We start from the raw sequence: 21,904 nt of genomic DNA on the forward strand, positions 1-21,904 counted from the left end.
AACTGGGAACCATGGGCCCTATTTCCAGCTCTGGATGGTGGCACTTGATTTGCTCAATAGACAACCCCAGGCGTTACCAAAATATGCATCATGGCCAAAGAAATCCCAAGGCTGTTTTTAAAATGATGAAAGTTTTAAAGCAATGCATATTTCTTTCTTTATTTTTCTATCTATCTTCTGCTTTTTTTTTTCTTCTGGCCTTTTTTTTTACTAGTTAGAGGAGTATGAGAAAATAAGTTTTTCTTTCTGTTGTACATCACCTGACTCCAGAAGCTGGGGCTTTAGAAGAAAGTGTTGCAAGATCTGCAAGAAGAGCAGGAGAGAAGCCTTAGGTGATCCCTGTGTAAAATAGGAACTATGGCACTTAACTGCCTGTGGGAGTCTGGTCTGAGGTAGGGAAACTAAGGAAGGTGTTTGTGTGTGGAGTTAGGTTTTGTTTAAGGTTTTCAATATTTGTAAGATACTTTTGATTCTTCTACGTAGAAGCTGCTTTTGAAATGCAAAGCATTTGAGGTGCTAAGGGGAGAATACATCTTGTCTCACCTTGGCCACTGGAGTTTAGGGAGCTTGTCTAGCCTCAGTGAAGAAAGATTCAAACCATCCCAAGACAGTGGGACGAATCCTTCTTGGCGCGGGGGGATGTGGTGTCTCTCCATTGACTGCACGGTCTGCACGGTACCTAGCTAAGATTTGACACCAGCTTCTACCTGGCTGAAAGGTGAAATGACCCTCACCTTAAAAAGTCCTGTGGAAGTGTGAGCTGAGACTGGTCTTGCTTATTTGGGCATCTCCTCCATGCCCCAGCTGGGATCCTCCTGGAGAGCTGAAGCAAAGCTTTTACCTTGTCTTCCACTTCCTCAGCAGGGCTAACACCAAAACTCACAGAGCAGAGGTGCCTCAGTGGGCATGTCCTGAAGCCAGCAGTAAATGCATATCGGGAGTGCCGCTGCATTTTGGCTCTTTGGGCTGGGAGGGAAGAGGAAATCTAATCAGGCGCCTGGGACAGACTGGGAAGGAAAGGCTTCTTGGCTACTTCCTCCTGAGGAAAAGGCTTAGGTCTAATAGATCTAATGACATTATTTCTCTGTTTTATGGTTACGACCATTTGTTTAAGTAGTCAGTAATCCCTTTATACCAGTCCTGTAATGATTAATTAATGTCTGGCTGTTTGTGAAGCCTGCCGAGCTGCATGAATGGAGGATACTTCACCGCAGGGAGCCCACACGGTTCCTCCACAGGACAGCAAGCTGGGCCTGAGAGCCTTGAGTGAGGCCCATAATTGGGTGGCCTTGAACACACAATGTTCGTTTTGTGCTTCATTTTCCCACCTGCCGAATGAAGATGACGGTAGTTCTCTCCTTTGCAAACAACTGCTGTGAAACTTAGGACTGCCTCTTGGGGAAATGCTGCCAGAGGACTCTTCTGCAAGGATAAATACTCACCGACTAATGCTTGGTTAGCAGACACTTTGCCGGTGGCCAGTGGGGCCCTCAGCTCCGTAGGAGCAGTGACACTTGTTGGCAGCAGACAGCTTCGTGAGCGTCACGCTCTGCAAGGGCCTTCCAAAGCCAGCCGAGCGGCTCTGCTCCCGTTGCTGATGTTTTCTCATCTCTTTCTTTGCAGAGCCCCTGAAATCATCCTCGGTTTACCTTTTTGTGAAGCAATCGATATGTGGTCATTGGGATGTGTCATTGCAGAGCTGTTCTTGGGCTGGCCATTGTACCCGGGAGCTTCGGAGTATGATCAGGTGGGTACGGACGATGCCCTGGATGCTGGTAAGAGCACAGATGTTCATGGGTTGGAGTTTTTTTCCCTTCTTTTGTCGGAGTGAGCAGACACCAACTTTCTCTGTTTTGCTGATAGGGGATATGTGATTCTTGCCCCCCTCAAGTCAACTTCTTCACCGTCCACCTGGGGTGTTCATTCTAGGTAACCAGTGTGCTGTTTGGTATGCTGGCTTTTAAGACTTGAGTGCCTAAGTGAAATCTCAATCAAGAGTCAACGCTGCCGTTGACTGGAGAGCTCTGTACATGTCTCTCCTCACTGAGCAGAGAAGGCACCCTTTCTCTGCTGTAACATCAAGTGTTGAATAAAGGTTTATTGTTAGAAGAAACTGCGCGAACTATGCTGCGTCTCATAACCCCTTTTATGAGGGTGCCTATTAAAAGCAATGACAAGAAGAAAAGCGTTCACAGTGGTGTAGGTTTCCAGTTAATATAAGCTGTCATACTTCTCTCCCTATAGGCTTTTACGCTCCTTTTGTAGTCCTAAAACTGATAGCGCAGCAGCTGCTGGAGCCAGGGCTGCAGAACGCTTTCCATTCCCGTAGTCTTCTTCAGGGTGATCTTAGCTGTCTGCAAATGCAGCCTGAAAAGAGTCTTTTTTTCTTTTAGATAATTAAAAAAAAAAAGAGCAGGGTAATAAATAAGTTTTTCATATATGAAAATATTTCTTTAACTCTTTTTTTGTAACTTGTATTTTTTTAGTCAGAGCTTTAAAGGTGAAATTTGGCAGGGGAAATAAATAACCCACAGTGAAGAGTAGGGCCATCAGTGACTCCAAAGGAAATCAGACGTAGCTGAAAAACTTACAAGCATTTGAAAATCACATACCAAGCACGAAGAGCAGATTTCTTTCTCCTCCCTGCCGCACCCCAAAAGCCATAAAACACATAGCTAAAATAGAAATCACCATACCTCCCTGCCCAGCTTAACTGCCCAACACAAAACTTCCTCCGGTGAAGTACGGTGAGAGCTCCTGGGAGCTGGGAAAGGCGTAGGGGCTGATCCTGGCCCCTGGCTGCAGCCTGAGTGGCCCTGCAGCACGGGCACTGGTCTGTGGGCAGGATCCTGGTGCTTCTCAGGTGCATGATCTCCGATGGACCTGAGGAGCTGCAGAGCCAAGCAAGTTGTGCTCAGTGAACCAGGTCCTGGGTGCTTGGAAGTCTTTGAAACCACGGCTGCTTCTTATGCCTTTATTTATTTATTTATTTGTATCCCTCTCTGTCTCTTCTCTTGAAAACACTTTCCATTTTTCCCTAGAATTTTCCTGAGTAGATGGCTATTTTTAGTAGTTTTGCAGAGTTTGCAGCAATTTTGCAGAGTGAAACATTCGGCAGTCAGGAGATGCCAAAGTTAAGGTTTCATGTGGCACCCCAGGTATGTGTGAGATCGGTCTCTAATTGTGTAATCACAGACCCTTTCTCCTTTGAATAAATAAATTAAAGTCTGAGATCCTGGAAACAGATGTGTAGCATCTTTTAGCTGTGTGAGTGCCAGTGAGGTCGTACTTATGGAAGTAACCCAATAACAAATGAAGTCATGTAGGCAGTAGAGATGAAGTACTTTACATACCATGAGGGTGTATATTTCATCTAAGTTCAAAGACAGTCACTTCATAGTCCTCCGTTTTGAACTTCAAACTGCTCCTAGGACAGGCTGTGCACTCAGCTAGGGGAAAAAACAGGAGAAGTTAGAGCACAAATATCGAGTTATTGAAATTACCTTCTGGAGAGGAGAGTGTGACATAAAAAGGTGCAAAGTGGTGAAACACCCCATTGAAATCTCTGTGTGGGTCTTCCTCTTTGACATCTAAAACCTAGGGACTTTCCTCCCTTTATCCATCGGCTTTGTGGGAGCATACTGTAAGGGTGAGTTTCCAGTGCTGTACATGATAAATGGAGGGATGCCGTATGGGAATTCCCTTTGCTCTCATTCCTTGCACTGGGTTTTTTTTTGGTGAAGTCTCACTACATGCTACATTTTCTCTTTCTTTCTTTGTTCTGTTGTTTTAAATGCCTCCTACCCTCTGTCAAGGAAGACCTCCAGAGATCTTCAGAGGACGAACAGTGACCTCTCATCCTTCTCTTACAGATTCGCTATATTTCACAGACGCAGGGCTTACCAGCAGAGTATTTGTTAAGTGCAGGGACAAAGACTACAAGGTTTTTCAACAGGGATACAGACTCACCGTATCCTTTGTGGAGGCTGAAGGTAGGAAGACGTTCCCTTGTTTGTTTTACTTTGCAGTTGTTGGAAGTGAGGAGACATTCAGGTCACCTCAGAGCCTAGGTCTCCGCTTTTTGCAATGCAGCACAGGTGTTGGGGTGGATATAGCCCGAGGTAAAACTGCCATCCCCAAAGCCTGCAGCCTTTAGCCCACCTGCTTGGCACTGCTTTGTGGGAAATTCAAGTCCAAAGTTGACCTGGAAATCTCCCTCTAAGTAGTCAATGAACTGATGTGTAGTTTAAATGAAACATGTCCTGGACAGACTTTGCTCTGATATCTAATGCATTGAAGGGGAAAAAAAAAAACAAAACATTTTACTTCTGACAGTTAAAACCTCTAGTAATGCAAGTGAGCTCTGAGTCTCTTGTACTAGCATGTTTGGCTGCATTCAGTCCGCAAGGAGAGAGGCCAGTGGGCTTCTGGCTGTAAGTGTGGGATGCTGAGCCTCATGCTGGGGTGGGTGTAAGAGACCTTTGGGATTCCCACTGTAGTTGGGAGGATCCTCTGAAGTGAAAAAGAAGAGATAAATCACCTTGTGACACAAAAGCTGTCATATAACCCTAGTGGAGATAGCATAAATGTTATCTGGTCAGGCAAGAGAGAGACAGTGGTCTCTGATGAGGGCAGGATAAGGCACAAGCTGGAAGTGGCACATAACCTGCAGCTGATTGCAAGGCAGTTCTGGTTAATGCCTGTCTCCTGTTTTGAGCAGACACCAGATGATCATGAGGCAGAGACGGGGATTAAGTCGAAGGAAGCAAGAAAGTATATTTTCAACTGTTTGGATGATATGGCACAGGTAAGAGCATTGGTGAGTAACCAGCAAGACTGCCTCACGTCCTTTAGGGCAACCCAAAAAAAGGGACCTACATGATTTCTCTGTGTATCCTATTCTTGTGCCAGCTCCTGAGAAATAGCAGGATTATGCCTACCAAATCAGCTCGTTATGTGCTGCTTTGTAGGGGAAACTGCACACAGGGGCATGTGAGCTCAATGTGCTGTAGTAAAGCAGCCTTGGAGAATGGCTGAATCACATCTCTGACTGTCAAAATCCTGCATTTTCTCTTGTCTCTCCAGTGCCCCTCCGTGCAACCACTGACAAGTCACTTCTCTGTGCTTTAATATTTCCATTTGTAAAATGGTGGCATTGGAAATAATTACTGCAGAAGAGCATGCTTTCTGTAAAACATGGCTATCTGGGGAAACAAGGAGTACTAATTCGCTGTGTCGATTCCGTGTGGTTGTGAAAGTTAATTCCAGTATAACCACTCCTGTGACTGGAGTTTGTGCTAGCAAACAAACTAGTGCACAACACTAGCACAAGCTGGAGTTTATGCTAGCAAAGTCTAGACGTAGCATTTGCAAGCAAACATGCAGAAATGGAGGACTGTATAAATGGATGAAATAATATAAAGGATTTTTTTTTTTCCTGGCACCTGATACATGAATGGGATGTTTCCCATAAACCTACTGACAATTTTTATTTATTTTATGTATCTTTTTTCGCTCACGGGACACGTAGTTAAGTATCTGATAGCACGGTCCTTTATATGATAAATATACTGATTATCAGAGCTTGCCTGCTACCACATGGAAGCTGTTCATCTTCAGTGGAGGGTGACTAAGTGTTTCATTAGCCATTGACCCAAGTGAGCTGTACACTTAACAGTCTGTCTAGAGATCTGGCATGCACAAGCCAGATGACTAGCTACCGCGGAGTCTGCCATGTGACTTCAGCAACTACCCCTTTAGACAGGCAGGCTTGCAGGGCATGTGCTCCAGCGAGGAGTAAACACAGTTTGCTGGAGACCTGACCATCTGCTCTTTCCCTTTAGCACTCACCCTTGTCCTTTCTCCTTTAGGTGAACATGACAACAGATTTGGAAGGAAGTGATATGTTGGTGGAAAAGGCAGACCGGCGGGAGTTTATAGATCTGTTAAAGAAGATGTTGACGATAGATGCAGATAAGAGAATAACACCCATTGAAACTCTGAACCACCCTTTTGTCACCATGACACATTTGCTCGATTTCCCTCACAGCACACAGTACGTGGCTTTCGTTTCCCTTGGGTTTTGAATTGAGGGGTGAAGAGGAGAGCTGGTTGTGGTGGAGACCAAGTGTATCTGAGGGGCATTATTAAGACGCTTAAGCCTTAAGTCTTAATCTTTTTCTGGTTAAAAAAAAAGAGGATTGCAAACTCTTAAGGTTGCAAGAATTGTGTTGTAGCTGCTTGGCATTTAAAACACTGCAGAGTGTGCTACATTCATTATGTAAATATTCAATAATTACATATGTTTGCATTAAAATGCAGAAGAAATTATGCAATTAGTGCTAAAAGTATCAGTATATCTCAAAGTAATATAGTCCTGATTGTTACTGTAGTAATCAACTTTATCTGCAGTGGGGAGCTGACCCTTCCTCTCAGAACCTTCTCATCTTGCAGGGGTCAGTTTGGGGCTGTTTGCTTTTTAAGGGAAGAGCTGTTTCTGCAGCAGGCTGGTTTACAGGCACAGGCAACAGGACAAGGAGTTCAGTTTTTGGCTTTGTTGTTGCCCACCTGTGTGACCTTAAACACCATGCTCTGACCTCAGCTGACACATCTGTGGAATGGAGATGGACTCCACTGCCCGATGAAGATGTGAAGAAGTGTCATGCCTTCAAGGCTGACTCCTCCTTCCCCTAAGTCTGCGTCATGGAGCGCAGCAGCCTGAAATGCAAGAAACCTGCGTGCAGCACATTACTCTTGTCCCCTGGGGAGTTGACATAGGGCCAGGCTTCTCAAGTGCAAGCGAAGGCAGACACGTAGTGAGAGTTTTCCAAAGCCTTCAAGACACCTAGCTTTGACCGTCCTGCTCTACAGCACTTTGCAGTTCAAGGTGTTTTCGTGCAGTTCAAGGTGTTTTCGCAGGCTGTCCCTTCACCTCGTCAGGAGAATGGCACAGCACTGTACTTCATTGGGTGCCATGTGCATGGGTGTTTAAAGGCTGTGAGGAGCTCTGGTACAAAATAAAAGGGACTGCTTAAAAAGACGTAGAGTATGTTTGTGTGGGTGCTGCAGAGCAACAGGTTACTGTGTGGCACCTCTCCTGCCCGTGTGTGTGCTCTTACCTGTGGTATTTCAAGTTCATTTAAGGTAGTTTTCCCTCTGTGAAGGAGCTGCAGCTGCCTTTTTGTTGCATTTATCACAAGATAAGAGCAGCTGCTTGCCAGAAGGTAGTAGGTACATGATCTGTGTAGACCCAGACTTACCCTTCACAGACATCTTTGAGCATTGTTATCTGTAAGTAGATAGTAAGTGATAAATGTAATGAAAACATTACAAGATGGGAGATTGTTGTGCTAAACAGAGAGAAAGTAAGTGTCACATAAAAATGTTTATAAATTTAAAAATGAGTCTTTTCTGTCAATGTTAGCATCATATACAAAAGTCTCTTAATTTGCAACAGTCCTTCTCACTGTGCAACAGCTGGTTGTGTAAGATAGGAGAGATTTGTGGCATAATGCATTGCCATCAGAAATCTTTCTGCTAACGCAGCAGACCATAATCGCATCTTCTTTTTTGAAGTGCTCACTCCAGACAGGTTGAAATATCATTGGGGCCAATAGCAGTGAGAATTTTGCCTGAATAAAAAATTGAGCATCAGGTCTCTGAATACTAAATGCTCTGCCAGCCGGGTGCGTAACCCCGTGCAGCCCCTCCGTGTTGGAAGCAGTGAATGGCAAAGAGAGCAATAAGCTGTAACCAGCATGGCAGGTTGATGGAAATTTTGCCTGTGATTGCCTGTGGTTTTGAGAATAGAAACTTCAAAGCCTCAAGAGATGCAGGGAGTTGTAATCTCTCTTGAAAAGTAAATCAGGCAGCAGAGAAAGTGAGAATATATGGAAGATGTAGGTTCTGGAAGGAATCTCTGCTGTGGCATGCTTCAGAGAGGCTACAAGTTTGAGCAGCCCAAGAGGTGCTGTTCTCCTCACTTCCAAGCAAACAGCAGAGTTTAGCTCCCCTTTTCATGTATTTAACTGCCTGGCTCTTAAATTGTTGGGTACTCCTCAGTCTTTCTGTCTGTTTTGCTCTGTCTCTGCTTTCTTTTTTTTCCCTTTTTTTTAAAGTAAAGACAGAGAACACAGTATTACATTAGTAGAGATTATACCTTGTTATATAAAACCGTTTTGTAACACACACAGTTTACCATGTACAGAATATATACTCTTTCCAGTGCTTTCTGCTTTTTGGAGGGAGAATTATATTCATATTTGACTGGAAAAATGCAATCCAATAGTCTTCTATATTTATTTGATAAGTATTTGATTTTTCTGAATGTTCTACAACTTAGAGGTATTTCATAGTTCTTTAAGTGAATGCACATAATGCACAGCTATGCACAGTGTCCTGAGCCTGTCTTGTCTGCAGGTATTTATGGCACAGATCCCGTAATCAAGATATTACCTGTAAGAGAAGAAAGAGGACCATGTGAGTAAGAGAGAAGACAGGGATAAAAAGATCTAGGTCTTCTTCCTGAGCAACCCTAGGGAACATAGGAGCTTGTTCCTTTTGGAGGGACATCTTGTTTCTTAAAAATTATGTGAGGATGTGTTTACCTCCCCTACCTCTAACAGCTTAGATCGTTACAAAAGAAATTATGCATACAGCTGATTTTTTTACAGCTACAGCTGATTGTTACCGCTTGGATTTTCTGTTTTTCTGGGTTGGGACAATGGAAATGAAATAAATGCCTTTATACTTTTTTGAGTTGTGTTTCAGACTCTGAGGTCACCTTTGTAAAAACAATTATTGTGGAAGAATTGTGGAAAACCTGTACTGGTTTTTAGACCTTGGAAAACAAGATTTTATTAAAAATAGAGTTTTGTGCAAGATAGCTATGTTGTTATCTCTTAAACCTCTGTATGCTTTAGTATCCCAATTATAAAAATGAAATAGCAGCAGTTTCATGTAGACTGCCTAGAAGTGCTCTAGCAGAGAGTATTTCATCTCCTTTACTGGGGATACAAAATATGATACTTCTCAAAATTTCCATTGCTATATCAATAACATTTAAAGGAAAGTCTGTGTAGAGGAAGAAGCTGTAATCTTTCCCCCCAGAGATCCAATTCTCAGTCTGAGAAAAACTAAAAACCTGATGCCCTCGGGATGTTGATGAATCTGATTTGGGATAACCTTTTGCAATATGAATCATCCCATTGACTGCAAGAGGGCAGCTCATGTGCTTTAAGATAAGCATCTGTGGTAGTGTTTAGCCAGACAGGGGCAATGTTTTAACTGCTTGGCTGGACTCAGCTCTCAGTGAACTACTTTTTAAAAGGAACAAGTAAGATTTTTCAGAGGTCTCAGTGACCAAGAATGGTAAAATTCTTCTTTGCAAAAGACTTGTAAAACTATCTTTAGGCTTACACTGAGGCAGAAAGCATCAGTTGTCTTTTCCTCTCAGGCTCGATCATCGAAAAAACACAATATTTTTCTTTCTTGCTTTTAGTCTCTTTCACTCCTTTAAAATATCCACTTTGTATGTCTTGCCCTGCCACCTGAAGACCAACAGATTTGCTTGCTATCTGTGATTTACATTGCAGTGCTCAGACCCATGGGGGCACCCAGGAGTCCCAGAGCAGCTGCTCTCATCTGGACACTCATTTGGCCCTCTTCGGTACAGGGTTAATCTGACTCTCACCGGTTAAAAGAGACCTACATAAAATAGCAAAGGGTTTTAAGAGCCTAGAAAGTGCCAAGCCTGCTGTTGAGACCTAATGCAGGGCCACTGTGATGAACCATTACCTGTGTTGGTTGGTTGATTTTCTGCCTCTTCCTTGTCCCCCCACCTTTCCTTACGCAGTGTCAAGTCCTGCTTCCAGAACATGGAGATCTGCAAACGGCGGGTGAATATGTATGACACAGTGAACCAGAGCAAGACACCATTCATCACCCACGTAGCCCCGAGCACATCAACCAACTTGACCATGACTTTTAACAATCAGCTGAATACAGTCCACAACCAGGTAAGGGAATCGATCAGAAGCAACCAGTGCTTGAAACGTTTAAATCAGTAGGGTCTAGAAGATGAAAAGCAAAGTAGCATTCTGTTTAACGTGGCTGAAAAAAAGATGGTACTTTTTTACTCTCCTTCCTCCGCTCTTCCTCTTCTCTTTTCTTCAGGCAAGTGGTAATCTTGTGACATTTTGTGCGACAGTGAAATGTTGCCCTCATTGTTTATGTTGTTTTTGGGGGTGATTGATAAATCCTGCTTACTTGGGAAGTTGCTATGGGGAAAAGCTCATTAGTCCCCTAATGCAGCAAGCAGGATGGCACTCCCTGGGTCAGGCAGAAGTATTTGTGATCTTACAGCACTTCTTCAAATTGGCATTGAAGTAAAAAGAATTTAAACCCTTCTGTAACAGACAGAGCACTGTAACCGATCAACAGGCAAGAAGAGTTTAGTGGTAATGTTTATTCTTATCTCTCATTGGTTTTACTCCAGGTGCCACAGTTGATGTGGGGACCCTGTGCCTGCAGCCCCACTCTGAACACTTTGCACTCTACATTGCTGGGCTCTGGCTTTGTAATCATGGTTTGAACTCTTGTATTAGTTTTACATGCCCCAGTGTTGGGGGGTGCTGGGTTGACAAATTTTATGTGACTAACAGGCTGAGTTGTTTACTGCGGTACTGTATTACAATAGTGAAAGGAAACTCTCCAGGGACAGCACTCAAGGAGACTGAAGCTGAAGAAATAGCTACTGTCTTTTAAGCCTTTGGGAACAAGCTGTTCAAGATTCACTCTAGAGATTGGAGGTAGCATTGCAGAAATGGTGCTTGGAAAGCAAGGGAGCTAAAGGAGTCTGTGTAGATGTACAAGGTGTTCCTGTGTCACTCACTCGGAAACCAGACTTCACGACTCAGTTCTCAATACACGTGATCTCAGAAGGTCTTTTGGAACAATTCATTAAGCAGATGCAGACAAAGATAGGTCATGGCTTGGTGTGATAGGGTATTATATCACATATATATCACAAATATATATATATATATATATTAGTTACAAACACCGGTTCCCTTTTTTGCCTGTTTCTGAGATTCTGACTAAAGAAATGCATGCTACCTGTTCCTGTAGGCCCCAGCTGCAGGGCAGAGACACCATTTGTACCACAGTTGCTAGGAGGAAATGCAGGCTTGCTTTCGTTTCCTCACAACTCACTTGATGTTAAGATCAGTTGTTGGATGGGGAGGTCCATGGTAATCTCTGAATTCTCGTAAGGGATGTGTGTTGTGAGCAGAACCAATATCTCCAGTGTTCCTAGAAGAAGTAGTAGAAACATTTCCAGGAAGGGTGTTTTAATTTGAACAAGCTCTAAACCTTTCACCATGCTCTTCAGCATACCACTGATCTTGGCTCTCTGGTGCTCCCTGTCTCTGCAAAATATCTGGGCATTGCCTCCTTCTAAGTTACATGTGCCACATGGGTACCCTTCCTGGGCCCAGTGGCAACCAGGGCAGCGCGAAATGCTGAGCCTGCTGCTTCCTGCAGCCTTGATCAAAGCCTCATCCTGGGTTCATACATTCACAATGAGAAAGTGTTGTCTCACCTATCTCCAGCAGTGATGCTGGTGTATTTGGATGGAGGGTAAAGGTGAGCTCTGGTCTGGTAGAGCCTAGTTGTCTAAATATGAATGCTAAGGGCATATTTTTATAGAGCAGTGGCAGCACTATTTAGAGGTTGTTTGCAACTGTTACAGATTCAGTCCAAATAAAACACAAGTCACCCTCAGATTTCTAGATGTTTTGCAGAACATTGGGCTGATTTTTGTGGCTTTGCAACATCCTCTGCTGAAGTTTCTGCTCTGAGTCCAAGCAAAGTTTGGACTTTGCAAGATCTTTATTACCTGCTGTTATGCCTCCTGATTCCTTTGAACTAAAAACATAATTCAAGGGGCATGTACTGTCTTAGATACAAGGTAGAAGAAAGGCTGGAATGAGTCTCCCCTCTTAGGGTGAGGCTTTGCAGGGCATGGAGGTGCTGAGTTTCTTTTACTTGAGAAATGTGAGCTGCTTCTAAAGCTGTGAGCATGATGAGAGAACAATGTGATTCAGGGACAGTTGCATTTTCTGAACCCATCTTCATCATGCTGCAAGTCAGAGCCAGTTGGGCAATAAATGGGGCTACAGTTCTGCTTTGGAGAACGCACTACGTCTCCAAGCAGTACACAGCAGCACTGCGTGGCTGGAGGTCCTGCAGTGTGGTGCAGCTGCGGTTACTCAGGCAGATCGTGCTCCTTTCCCCATCGCTGCCCTTGCCTCTGTGCTCAGGTGTCCTGCTCTACCCCTTGTTTGGTTTCATTTTGCTGGTTTTTGGTTTGTTTTTTTTTTTTTTTTACTTTATCTTACACTATTTTACTTTTTTATTTTATTTTTGGATTTTGCTTCTTCCAACGTACCCATCTCCCTCATTTTTTGTTTGTTTTTGTTTAATTCCCGTCATTCCTTTAGACCACCAACCTGGCTCCCACCTCCTCCAGTGCCACTATTTCCTTAGCCAACCCTGAGGTCTCCATACTAAATTACCAATCTGCACTCTACCAGCCCTCAGCGGCGTCCATGGCTGCGGTGGCCCAGCGGAGCATGCCTCTGCAGACAGGAACGGCGCAGATCTGTGCCCGGCCCGACCCGTTCCAGCAAGCTCTCATCGTCTGCCCACCAGGCTTCCAAGGTAAGTAACAACCTCACCAGGTCTTGGCCAGTCACTGCTCCCTCCCCACTGCTATTTTATCTAGCTCTTGTTGGAAACAAGCTTTCTTCGTGCAGATCATATGGTAGAAAAATTGCCGGCCTAGTAAATCAGAGCGATGAGGTTGTTGCAGATGGAAATGTTTACAACAGCGGAGGATCTTGCAGACACCTCCAACATCATGGGTTGGAGGTGGCTGGTCTAAAACAATGGGGCAGGCACTGACAAGGGGCTGGGGGAGAATATGTGATATTTGTCATCCTTTGCCCTGAACAGGGTTTGAGGCTCTTCGGCCTCTCTTTGGTAAACTTGAAAACTTGCCCCCACAGCAACATAAATCAGTACATAAATAATGGGTTCATCACTTCTCAGTGATTCAGTTGTTAAAAGGAGGATCCAGGAGGTTAATGCAGCAGGGAGTGTGGTGCTGGTGGAGATGAGGGTTTGCCCCCATAACAAATGATCATGACCATTTATCGGTATAATTCCTTCAGCTCCAGCCCTACTGCAAACAGCACTGCCTGTGTATACCAGTGGTAGGTACCATTGTCAGACAACTTGGGTGATGATCAGATTTAGCCACTTGTCCTTCTCTTGACTTTACCTGCTGTAGCAATTTGGAAAAATTAGCCAGGTATCTGTAGGAAATGGTGTAAATAGACCTTGATTCAACTGGTGCAACTTCTACTCTTCATTTCTGCAAGCCTGTCTGTGTAGCAGTCTCTAGGCACTTGTTAAATGTTCTGCAAGATTATCAAAGCTCTTTTGAACTAGAGGAGTTTAGCTAGACCTCTTCTACATAGTTAAAATGCATCTCAAGGGTTTGACTTCAGAAATGTATTGCTGGAATATGTAAGCTAACATCTTCCATTTGCTGTCTTGAGAAAGCTCTAAAGCAGAGGAGGTAGCACAGGCTGTGCCACGCACTAAGGTGGAGGAGAGGGAAACTTTCTCCAGCTCAGCTAGGCTAATGCATGGCTGAGTCAGCAGTGATTGGAGTTTGGGGTGGGCTAGATTACACGGTCAAACCAGAGCCTTTTAAATATGAGTCCCGAGAAGCTGTGCAAGAGGAAATCACCTATCCCTGTCAAAGCTGAGGGAGTACAGAGTTCTGGATTCCTGTCCCGCTGTCCCACTTTGGTCTAGAGAGAGCATTCTCACATAGCAATGTGTTTTGGCTGGCAAGGACCATTTTCTGTTGTCAAACCAGAGAATATGGGGGAAGGGAAGCCATTCTCTCCCCTCTTTTCCTTTTCTCCCTGTACTCATTGTATTGAGGTGTGTCCCACGCATTCGAGGTACCCTAAAAAGATGAACTCAATTAATCCCTTAATGTCTTTGAAAATGTCTTTTCTGCACCCTTATACATTTATCATGTTTATGAACATTTGATGGACATCTTTAGGCTGGGGTAGAATATGTGGGAGTCTGAGAGTCCGATTTTTCAGAGGGACTGAACGCTGCAATTTAAGTGGACATCAGTGAGTGCCTTTAAGCACCTCTGAAAACCAGACCCCCGTTCCAAGCAAATGATATTGGTGGCTAATGCTGTGCCTCTGTGCTTGGTGAAACAGGGTTACAAGCCTCCCCTTCGAAGCATGCTGGGTATTCAGGTTTCGGATGGAGAATGCTGTTCCCATTGTCACTCAGGCTCCTGGGGCCCAGCCTCTTCAGATCCAGCCAGGACTTCTTGCACAGGTAAGGAGCTCTGAAGACACCAAGCTTGGCAGGTATTTTTGTGTTGTTTAGCTCTTGGAGGCTGAGGAGAGTAGCTTTCTCTGAGGGCCTTCTGTGGTGCAGTTTCAGGGACTTGGGCAGCCATATAAGGGTCTCCAGCTTTCTCTGAAATGTCCAAACCTCCCCCAGTTCATTGTTCAGCTCAAAGGCTACGTCAGAGTTGCAAAAGTCTCTGGGAAGACCTTCTTTCCTTCTGCTTCTCCACTGGAATCAGTGGGAAGCCTCAGGGGAAGATGTGTCAGGCCTCTGCTGAGGAGGAACCAGTATAACCTTCCTGCATCCCTACCTGAACTCACAGTTTCGATGGTAGTCTTGGGCCAGGAGTTGCGCTGTGTGAATTGCATGCCGCCGATAAATATCTTTCATGCTTTAAGTTTGCACCTTTCTGTTTTATGAGCTGCCCCTCTGCTCTTAAGTTATGAGAGAGATGTAGGGGGGCAGAAGCAAGGGCCCCACAGCCAAGGAGCTCTCCTTGTCAGCAGCACTTGTTGGCACAATTGTCCAAAATGCACTCACAGGAAAAGCGTGCTTCCTCCCAGGAAAAACTCAAACAGGAATGGGTACCACCAATCACGTGCACATCCTCAAGGGAACCCCAGCTCCTCAAAAAGGAGGAGCAGTTCATTCCTCCTTGTGCTGGCTTCAGTGAATCTGCTTCTGCTGTTTGTCAGCTGGTGCCATGGTACCTCTACTGATATCAGGCATGTTTCTAGTAGCACAAAAAGAAACCACCTAGTATACCTAGTATTAAGTTGTGCAGCCTGGAAAAGATGACCTACAGGTAAAAAATGCATGCCTGACTCAGGGCTGGTTGATCTGCCATTGCCTGCCTTAATGCCAGCGCAGTCATAGGCACTCAGGTACAGCCGACTTTGGGGTTTATGCCTGTGCATTGGCTGGGGTAAGACTGTTGGTGCAACTGCCTTCTTTGCCAGCTGCCAGTCGTGCTTCTCTGGCGAAGGCAGATCGAACACAACTTGCAGCTTGCGTGATTTCCATTAGCTAACGTGCCCTGCCCCTTCCCAATAGCGGAAGTCTTTGTTAGAGGGCTGTCTGAAGCATCGAACCTATCTATCTGTTGCAGCCTGTCGTAACAACCTGTGTGGTCCACCTCTCTTGTTTGGTAAGGAAGAAGAACCTAAGAGGCAGAGGAAACAAAAACAATGGCAAAGCGAGAAGCAGTCAATGCAGGCACAGGTGCGGGCACTTATTGCTTGTGCAAATAAGTCAACCAAGTCAGTGGGTGAAAGAGGTGACAGAGCTTTGCACGCCCCCACCATTGAGCCTGGCCTCCTGAGGTGTGCTGTTACATGGGGCCTGAAGGGATGAGGGTTGGGTCTGAAGCACCTGAAAGGCAACAGGATCCTGAAAGATCTCAGGACCTCCAGCTCTTCTTTCTTCTTGAGGTGGCCTTGTTGGGGTCACCACGCAGTCTGTGGGAGAGAGGGAGCATTCAGGAGGAGCTTTGCTACCAATTTCTGTGCTGCCCCTGCTACATGAACTCCCATTTCATGTGCTGCCCCTCTTGTGCTTTCTGTTGACGTTTTATTCACTGTCACTTCCACAAGGGTATTTAAGCTGTTTCTGAGAAACACTCCTCACTTGCAGAGATTTTTAATTTTTGATTTAATAAAAGAGAGGCAGTCTGCCTGTTGATATGCCTATCTATCTCACGTGATGAGAAATGCTAGCTGCTGCTCTGATGGCAAGGCACTCTGATTGATGCTGGTGGCATCTGGTGTCCGCGGGCCTTGCTTGGTTCTGGCTGAGCAGCTGGTCTGATAAACAAATCTGTACCCAATTCCAGTTTCCTGAATGGAAAAACACAGCTTCTTTGTAATGCATTGTAGTCACATCTGATCTCTGAGCGGCTGCATGTCTGTCTCTCAGCAGAGAGCTATTCCTCTCATGCCCAGCTTCTTATCCAATGCTCTTCAGACCGGACTGTGCGATTGCTCCAACTACTAGAGGGACTGTCCCCGGCAGAGAGCATAGAGCCTCTGGAGCCCTCGTCTGTCTTTCCACCCACCTTATTTGTCCCCCTGATCAGGCATGATGCCGCTCCTTGTGCTCCCAGCACTGTGTAGTGCCATCGGGCTTTCTTCCCTGCCCAGCACACAGCACAGGTCACTGAGCTTGCTTGCATCAGGATAGTTGTGTCTGGCAAAGTCTTACTGAATCCCAGTACAGCCGATGTCCAGCTCTCCCTTTTGAGTTTTGTACGAGACCAGCAGTCCCAAAGGAGGGACAGGGGAAGGAGCTCCAGGAGCTGGAGGGACCCAGGGCAGAGGCGGTGACGGATTTTGAGCATCATCCCTGGCAGCTGTGTGTCTGCAGCCTGTGGCATGGAGCTAGACAGAGCAAGCAGCCTGCAAGACACAGAGCCAGTGGCAAAAGTAACTTATTTGTAACTTCCCTGGGTCTATTTTCATCCTCTCAAGCAAGTGTGTCCACGTGCTGTATGCAGAGACCAGTGAAAGGAAACTGATCCTGTCTTTACTAATAGCTCTCTGCAGCTTCAGATCTCAAAACAGACAAAGCTGTACAGTTTTCTGGCAGGCTTCCAAGATGTGACCCAGAAGTGTCCCCTGTCCTTGAATAACGCCTTGAATTCTTGATTTTCTCTCCTTTTAACTCCTTCCCAACAACACTTCTTCCCACAGAGGTCCTGCCACCGACTTTTAGAACAAAGATGCTTATTCTATTAGTCGTTCTTGCTCTACATCCGAAGCAAGAGCTCCATCGCGCCAAGCGACCCACCACCTCCCAAGCACAGGGGCCAGCGCAGCGCCCAGCTACGGTGGCACAATTTCACAGTAATGCAGTAACTGAGAACAGGCTCTGGCTGCCAGCACAAGCCTCCCGTGTGTAAGCATGGTGCACTGTGCTAGTGGATCAGCCTAGACAAGTCTTATCTGCAGATTAAATGATTCAGTGGTCCTTACCTAATAAGTGAGGAATTTTTGCCTGGACCCTGACACTGCATCTAAATTTATGCACTGCAGTCAGGAAAGGAGCTTAGATTTGTTCAGTTCTCTTCCTGAAACGGGAGGAAGCTGTTTTCTCTGCAAGTAAATCCAGGTTGTCCCCTGGGACTGACTGCAACAGTAGCTTAGTCTCCTCTTTTAAATCAAAGCTGGGAAAAAAAGAAAAGAAAAAAAAAGCTTTTTTCCTCCCTGATCTTTTTGCATCTTTGCCTCCTCCTCCTACCTGCTCTGAGCAGCATCAGTCTGTGGTTGTGGTTCCCAAGATGAAGAGCCCTCAGGAGCCCTGCGACTGTCCATCCTTTGCAGGTGTTGCTGAGAGGCCTCACCATAGCAGCCTTTTCATCTAATTCAGCAATGTGGACAATTAAAAGACAGTCAAACTTTGGAGCAGAACTGGGAAAAGGTTTTTGGGTTTTTTTGGGGCAGAGGAGGTGGTGGTGGTGTTTTTTTTTACTGGGGAATAGGAGGGGATTATGGGGATAGTTAACAGGATTCTTGTGAGGATGGAAATGGGGACAAATGCATGCCTGGAAGAAGCCTCTCCTCTTTAAAATTTAGCCTCCTTAGAGCTGTGAGATAACACAACATGGGTCTAATGTAGTGGGGCCATTTGGGACTAAGGAGTGCCATAGCCAGTACCCCTGCGTTCCCCAGCCCAGGTAAGAAGCTGACGGAGCTGCTTTCAGGCAGCACATGGCAAAGAAAGTTTCCCAAGTCAAAAAACCAATCATCTGACTTGTGTGTGGAATCACTGGAGCAAGATGACCTGAGCCATGCCTGTGGCAGCACAGCTGGAGGGATAGTTGCGTAGCAGAGTGATGGCTGAACTCATAGGGCAGAGATTTCTGCCCCTGCAAGGGGGGCACCTGCTCAGCAAAAAGCCAGAGAGCACACGGAGAGGACAGGCATGCGATGTGTAGCCATGCACAGCTCTGCTCTGCTTTGGCCAGGTGGCTGCTGCTGAGCTGGAAGCAGGCGACTGGGCTCCTTGGCCCATGCAGCAAGATGTTGCTCCTGAGGAGCACTCTGTGACCAATACTCACTCCCTTTTGGTATCCCCAAATTCCTCTTTTTTCCCTCCTCGCAAAAGCCTTGGAGCCTCTTGTTCTCTTTCCTGTTCCTTGAAAAGTTTGTTCTCCTTTTAAGTTCTTTTAAGTTCCTGAAGTCCTTTAGGTTCTGTTACGGTGGGAAGGTAAATTGGCTGTAGGATAGGGAAAAACACAATGGGACCACAGTGCCCAGCTGATCTGGAGAGTCAAAATTAAAAGGTATTAAATAGTTTGTTTGGGTTGAAATGCCAACTAGTTTCGATCCTTCCCATTCCCAGATTAACCTGAAACACAGCTGCTCCTTTGGGTGGCAAGGATTTTTTTCCCCTCCTTTGCGCTCTATATTTTCATAACTTTTACTGATTTTAGTATGGTTTCAAAACAATGTTTGTCGTCTATGACTAAAAAGTGGTAAGAGCTAGGTAGAATGACCATGATCATTATTAGGAGCCCTAGCTGAGCATGGACCACCACCACCATACTCAGGGTGTGATGCCTCTTGTTAAGAAATTGTTTTCCCTCTGTCTGACAGCAAGCGTGGCCCAGTGGCACCCAGCAGATCCTGCTCCCTCCCGCCTGGCAGCAGCTGACCGGGGTGGCCACCCACACTTCTGTCCAGCACGCGACTGTCATCCCGGAGTCCATGGCAGGCACCCAACCACTGGCAGACTGGAGGTAAACTGGAGGTGCTTGGAGGCTCCCTGAAGTACCCACTGGTGCGGGAGGAGGAGTGAGAAGAGCCAGGGTGGGAGGGACAGGCTCCTGCAAGCCCGCAGAGCCGGGGGGATAAGGGCAGAGGCTGCAGCCTGCCACCCTCCTCTCTGAGAGCTACGGGCAGCTTCTCTGTTCCCTGTGCCTGAAGAGGAGTGCCATGTCTGCACCGCTCCCTTCAGTCGGTTCCCTGGAGAAAACGCTCCTCCTTAGGGAGACTGGGAGCCCAATGGGCCCTGGAGGAGGGTGCCTTGGTTAAGGTGGTGGGAGCCTGTGAAAGAGCCTGCTGAAGAGTGGCCAGTTGCATTTTAAACATGTTCCTGTCTCCCTCCTTTTGCAGAAACACCCACACTCACGGCAGCCATTACAACCCCATCATGCAGCAGCCCGCGCTGTTAGCTAGCCACGTGACACTCCCCACAGCCCAGCCCGTCAACGTGGGTGTTGCTCACGTCATGCGCCAGCCACCCGCCGCCGCCACCTCTGCCAGGAAGAATAAGCAGCACCAGTCAGCACCCCGGTGAGTGTGCAGGGCTCCCAGCGCTGGCGTCGGTCCTGGCGGTGAGGTGGGAGTCAGTACCTGGCTTGCTCTGAGTGCAGCCCTGCAATGCAAACGTGCTGACAAAGGTGGTATTCACTGACATCCGTGGGGCAAAATAAAGTTTTCTGCACAGACCGCTAGTGATTAGAACATGCTTTTTGTGTATGGACTCTTTGCTGCTTCACCTCACCTGCACCCAGGCCAGGAAAATGGGGTGTAAGAGGTAGTCAGGTGCATTTATACCCAGTGAGCTTCATTTTGTATGGGAGTTAGTGGCTGGAGGGGATGCAAGATGGGAGACTCAGGCCCTATTCATACAGCTTGTTATGCTGATGTGATTACCTGAGGCCTTATAGTCACTGTAATTAAAAATGTAACTATATTCTCAGGTCATCATGACCCAATGCCCAGTTGCCAAACCTTTTCTTCCCACGTCGTCTCAAAGCAGTCCTGAGGTGCAGTGTCTACATTTCCCCAGGGTGGTGTGCCTCCAGGGGACGGCATCTTCAGGAACATGTGCCTGATGTGTGCACACAAGATCTGCCCTTTCAAAAGCAATGGGGTGGTGATCTATCTTCTGAACTTTAACGCCATGCAGAGTGGAGGACTGGGGTGGCTTTAGGCCAGCTTCAAGCTCTCTAGCTCCTAAAGTTGGTGGTTGGGCCCTATCTTGAACAGGACGCACGAGCAACAGATACACGCACTGGCCTTTTTATAGTCATGGCAGCATAAAACAGGGAGCATTTTATAAGGACATCTCATACAGGGGCAGTCCTTAGACACATAAATCTGTCAACTCTCAGCAGGACCATTTGGCTCTGCAAGGCGGAGACTGGGTTTTGGTTCATACTACATTATGTGGCACAACTCAAACGGTAGGTTGATTGCAGTGCCTGTCACAGCCCTGTGATCTTGCCTGGAGGACAAGGCTGTTTAAGATGTATGTGCAGCTGTTCTGGGGAAAGTCCTCTGGGCTATGAAACTAGAACATTTCTTAAAAAAAAACCAAAACAAACCAGTGTAGGGGAGAGAACCAAAATGGGTCACCACTTGTGCAGTGGCCAAAACAGACGAGCTACTGGTTTTCCTGGGTGACTGGACTGGGGCCAGAGAAGTTCTGAGTTCACAACCAATTTGACTCAAGTTCAGAGGCCACTATTTAAATCCTTCCCATTTATGTGCTCTCTAATGTTGCATTTACTTTGGGTGGGCTCCAGCTGTCTTAGTCTATTCGTAATGTAGAGCAGAGGCGGCTACATCCTCAGCAAGCCAGCAAAAGAGAGCGCCTGGTGCAACCAGCGTGCCTGCGCAGGGCCTCCCCTCTCCCTTCCCTCTCCAGGGGCAGGGTGGCAGCGTCCAGGAGGAATTGGACATTTTGAGAGCAACGGGTTTCTACGGCTTCATTAATTGTGATGCTTTTGTAGCCAAATGAGGAACGTGCTCCTTTGGAGAGGAGGGTTCTCCACGCTGCTCATTGGTATTCAAAAAGCACTGCAAATGCTACTGTGCAGCCATTTGTTATGCAAAAGAGCCTGTGTAAGTTGGTAGAGTGCGATACGTCCAGAATGACTTCCTTTTGATGGATGCCACCTATTCCTTTTGTTAGCTTTCGGGCCAAGCTGAACGTGCAGCCCAGACCCCACTGTAGAACAAAACCAGAACTTTATTTTTTTCCTTTTTGAATCTGCAGAAGTTCTGCAATAGGCAGAAGAAATACAAGGAAGAAAGAAAATGTGGGAAATTAGTGAAATGGGCTTTAATCAGTGTGCTTTGGTAAATATTCCCATCTGCAGACCTGTGCTGCACTGTTTGGTGGACGGGTTCTGTGTTCAGATCCCTGATGCAAGTGGGCCCTTTCCAACTGTCAGGCAGGGAAGCTGAAGTAGGAAGACTGGGAAAAAAACAGGACTTGAGAATGTTTTTGTACTGCATAATAAAATGATTGTTCTTTTCTTTCTGATTTATATATGCTGTATCTGCTGCCTCACGTGGGAATGAAATGAAACTGAGTATATGTCCTCCCATCTGTGTGCTGTCATCCACGGGACTCCACTATCCTAGGGGATGAAGCATTGGGCAGGAAATGTTCATTGAAAAGATTGTTAAACAGAAAATTAAATTTTCAACTATGAAGAGCGGTT

At 46.1% G+C, this 21,904-nt stretch overlaps 1 protein-coding gene across 1 annotated transcript in view; it reads left to right on the forward strand.

Annotated features, from left to right (window-relative positions):
• The window catches only part of HIPK2 (homeodomain interacting protein kinase 2), a 135,464-nt gene that overhangs the window by 98,930 nt on the left and 14,630 nt on the right, over positions 1–21,904 (forward strand). The window contains 10 exon segments of the mRNA XM_068401077.1: positions 1,624–1,747; positions 3,873–3,992; positions 4,721–4,807; positions 5,871–6,055; positions 9,854–10,016; positions 12,501–12,720; positions 14,313–14,350; positions 14,353–14,436; positions 19,044–19,186; positions 19,563–19,742. Coding sequence (XP_068257178.1) covers positions 1,624–1,747; positions 3,873–3,992; positions 4,721–4,807; positions 5,871–6,055; positions 9,854–10,016; positions 12,501–12,720; positions 14,313–14,350; positions 14,353–14,436; positions 19,044–19,186; positions 19,563–19,742 — 1,344 coding nt within the window.

This window comes from Nyctibius grandis, chromosome 5, assembly GCF_013368605.1.
Source record: "Nyctibius grandis isolate bNycGra1 chromosome 5, bNycGra1.pri, whole genome shotgun sequence".
Classification (NCBI taxonomy): Eukaryota; Metazoa; Chordata; class Aves; order Nyctibiiformes; family Nyctibiidae; genus Nyctibius; species Nyctibius grandis.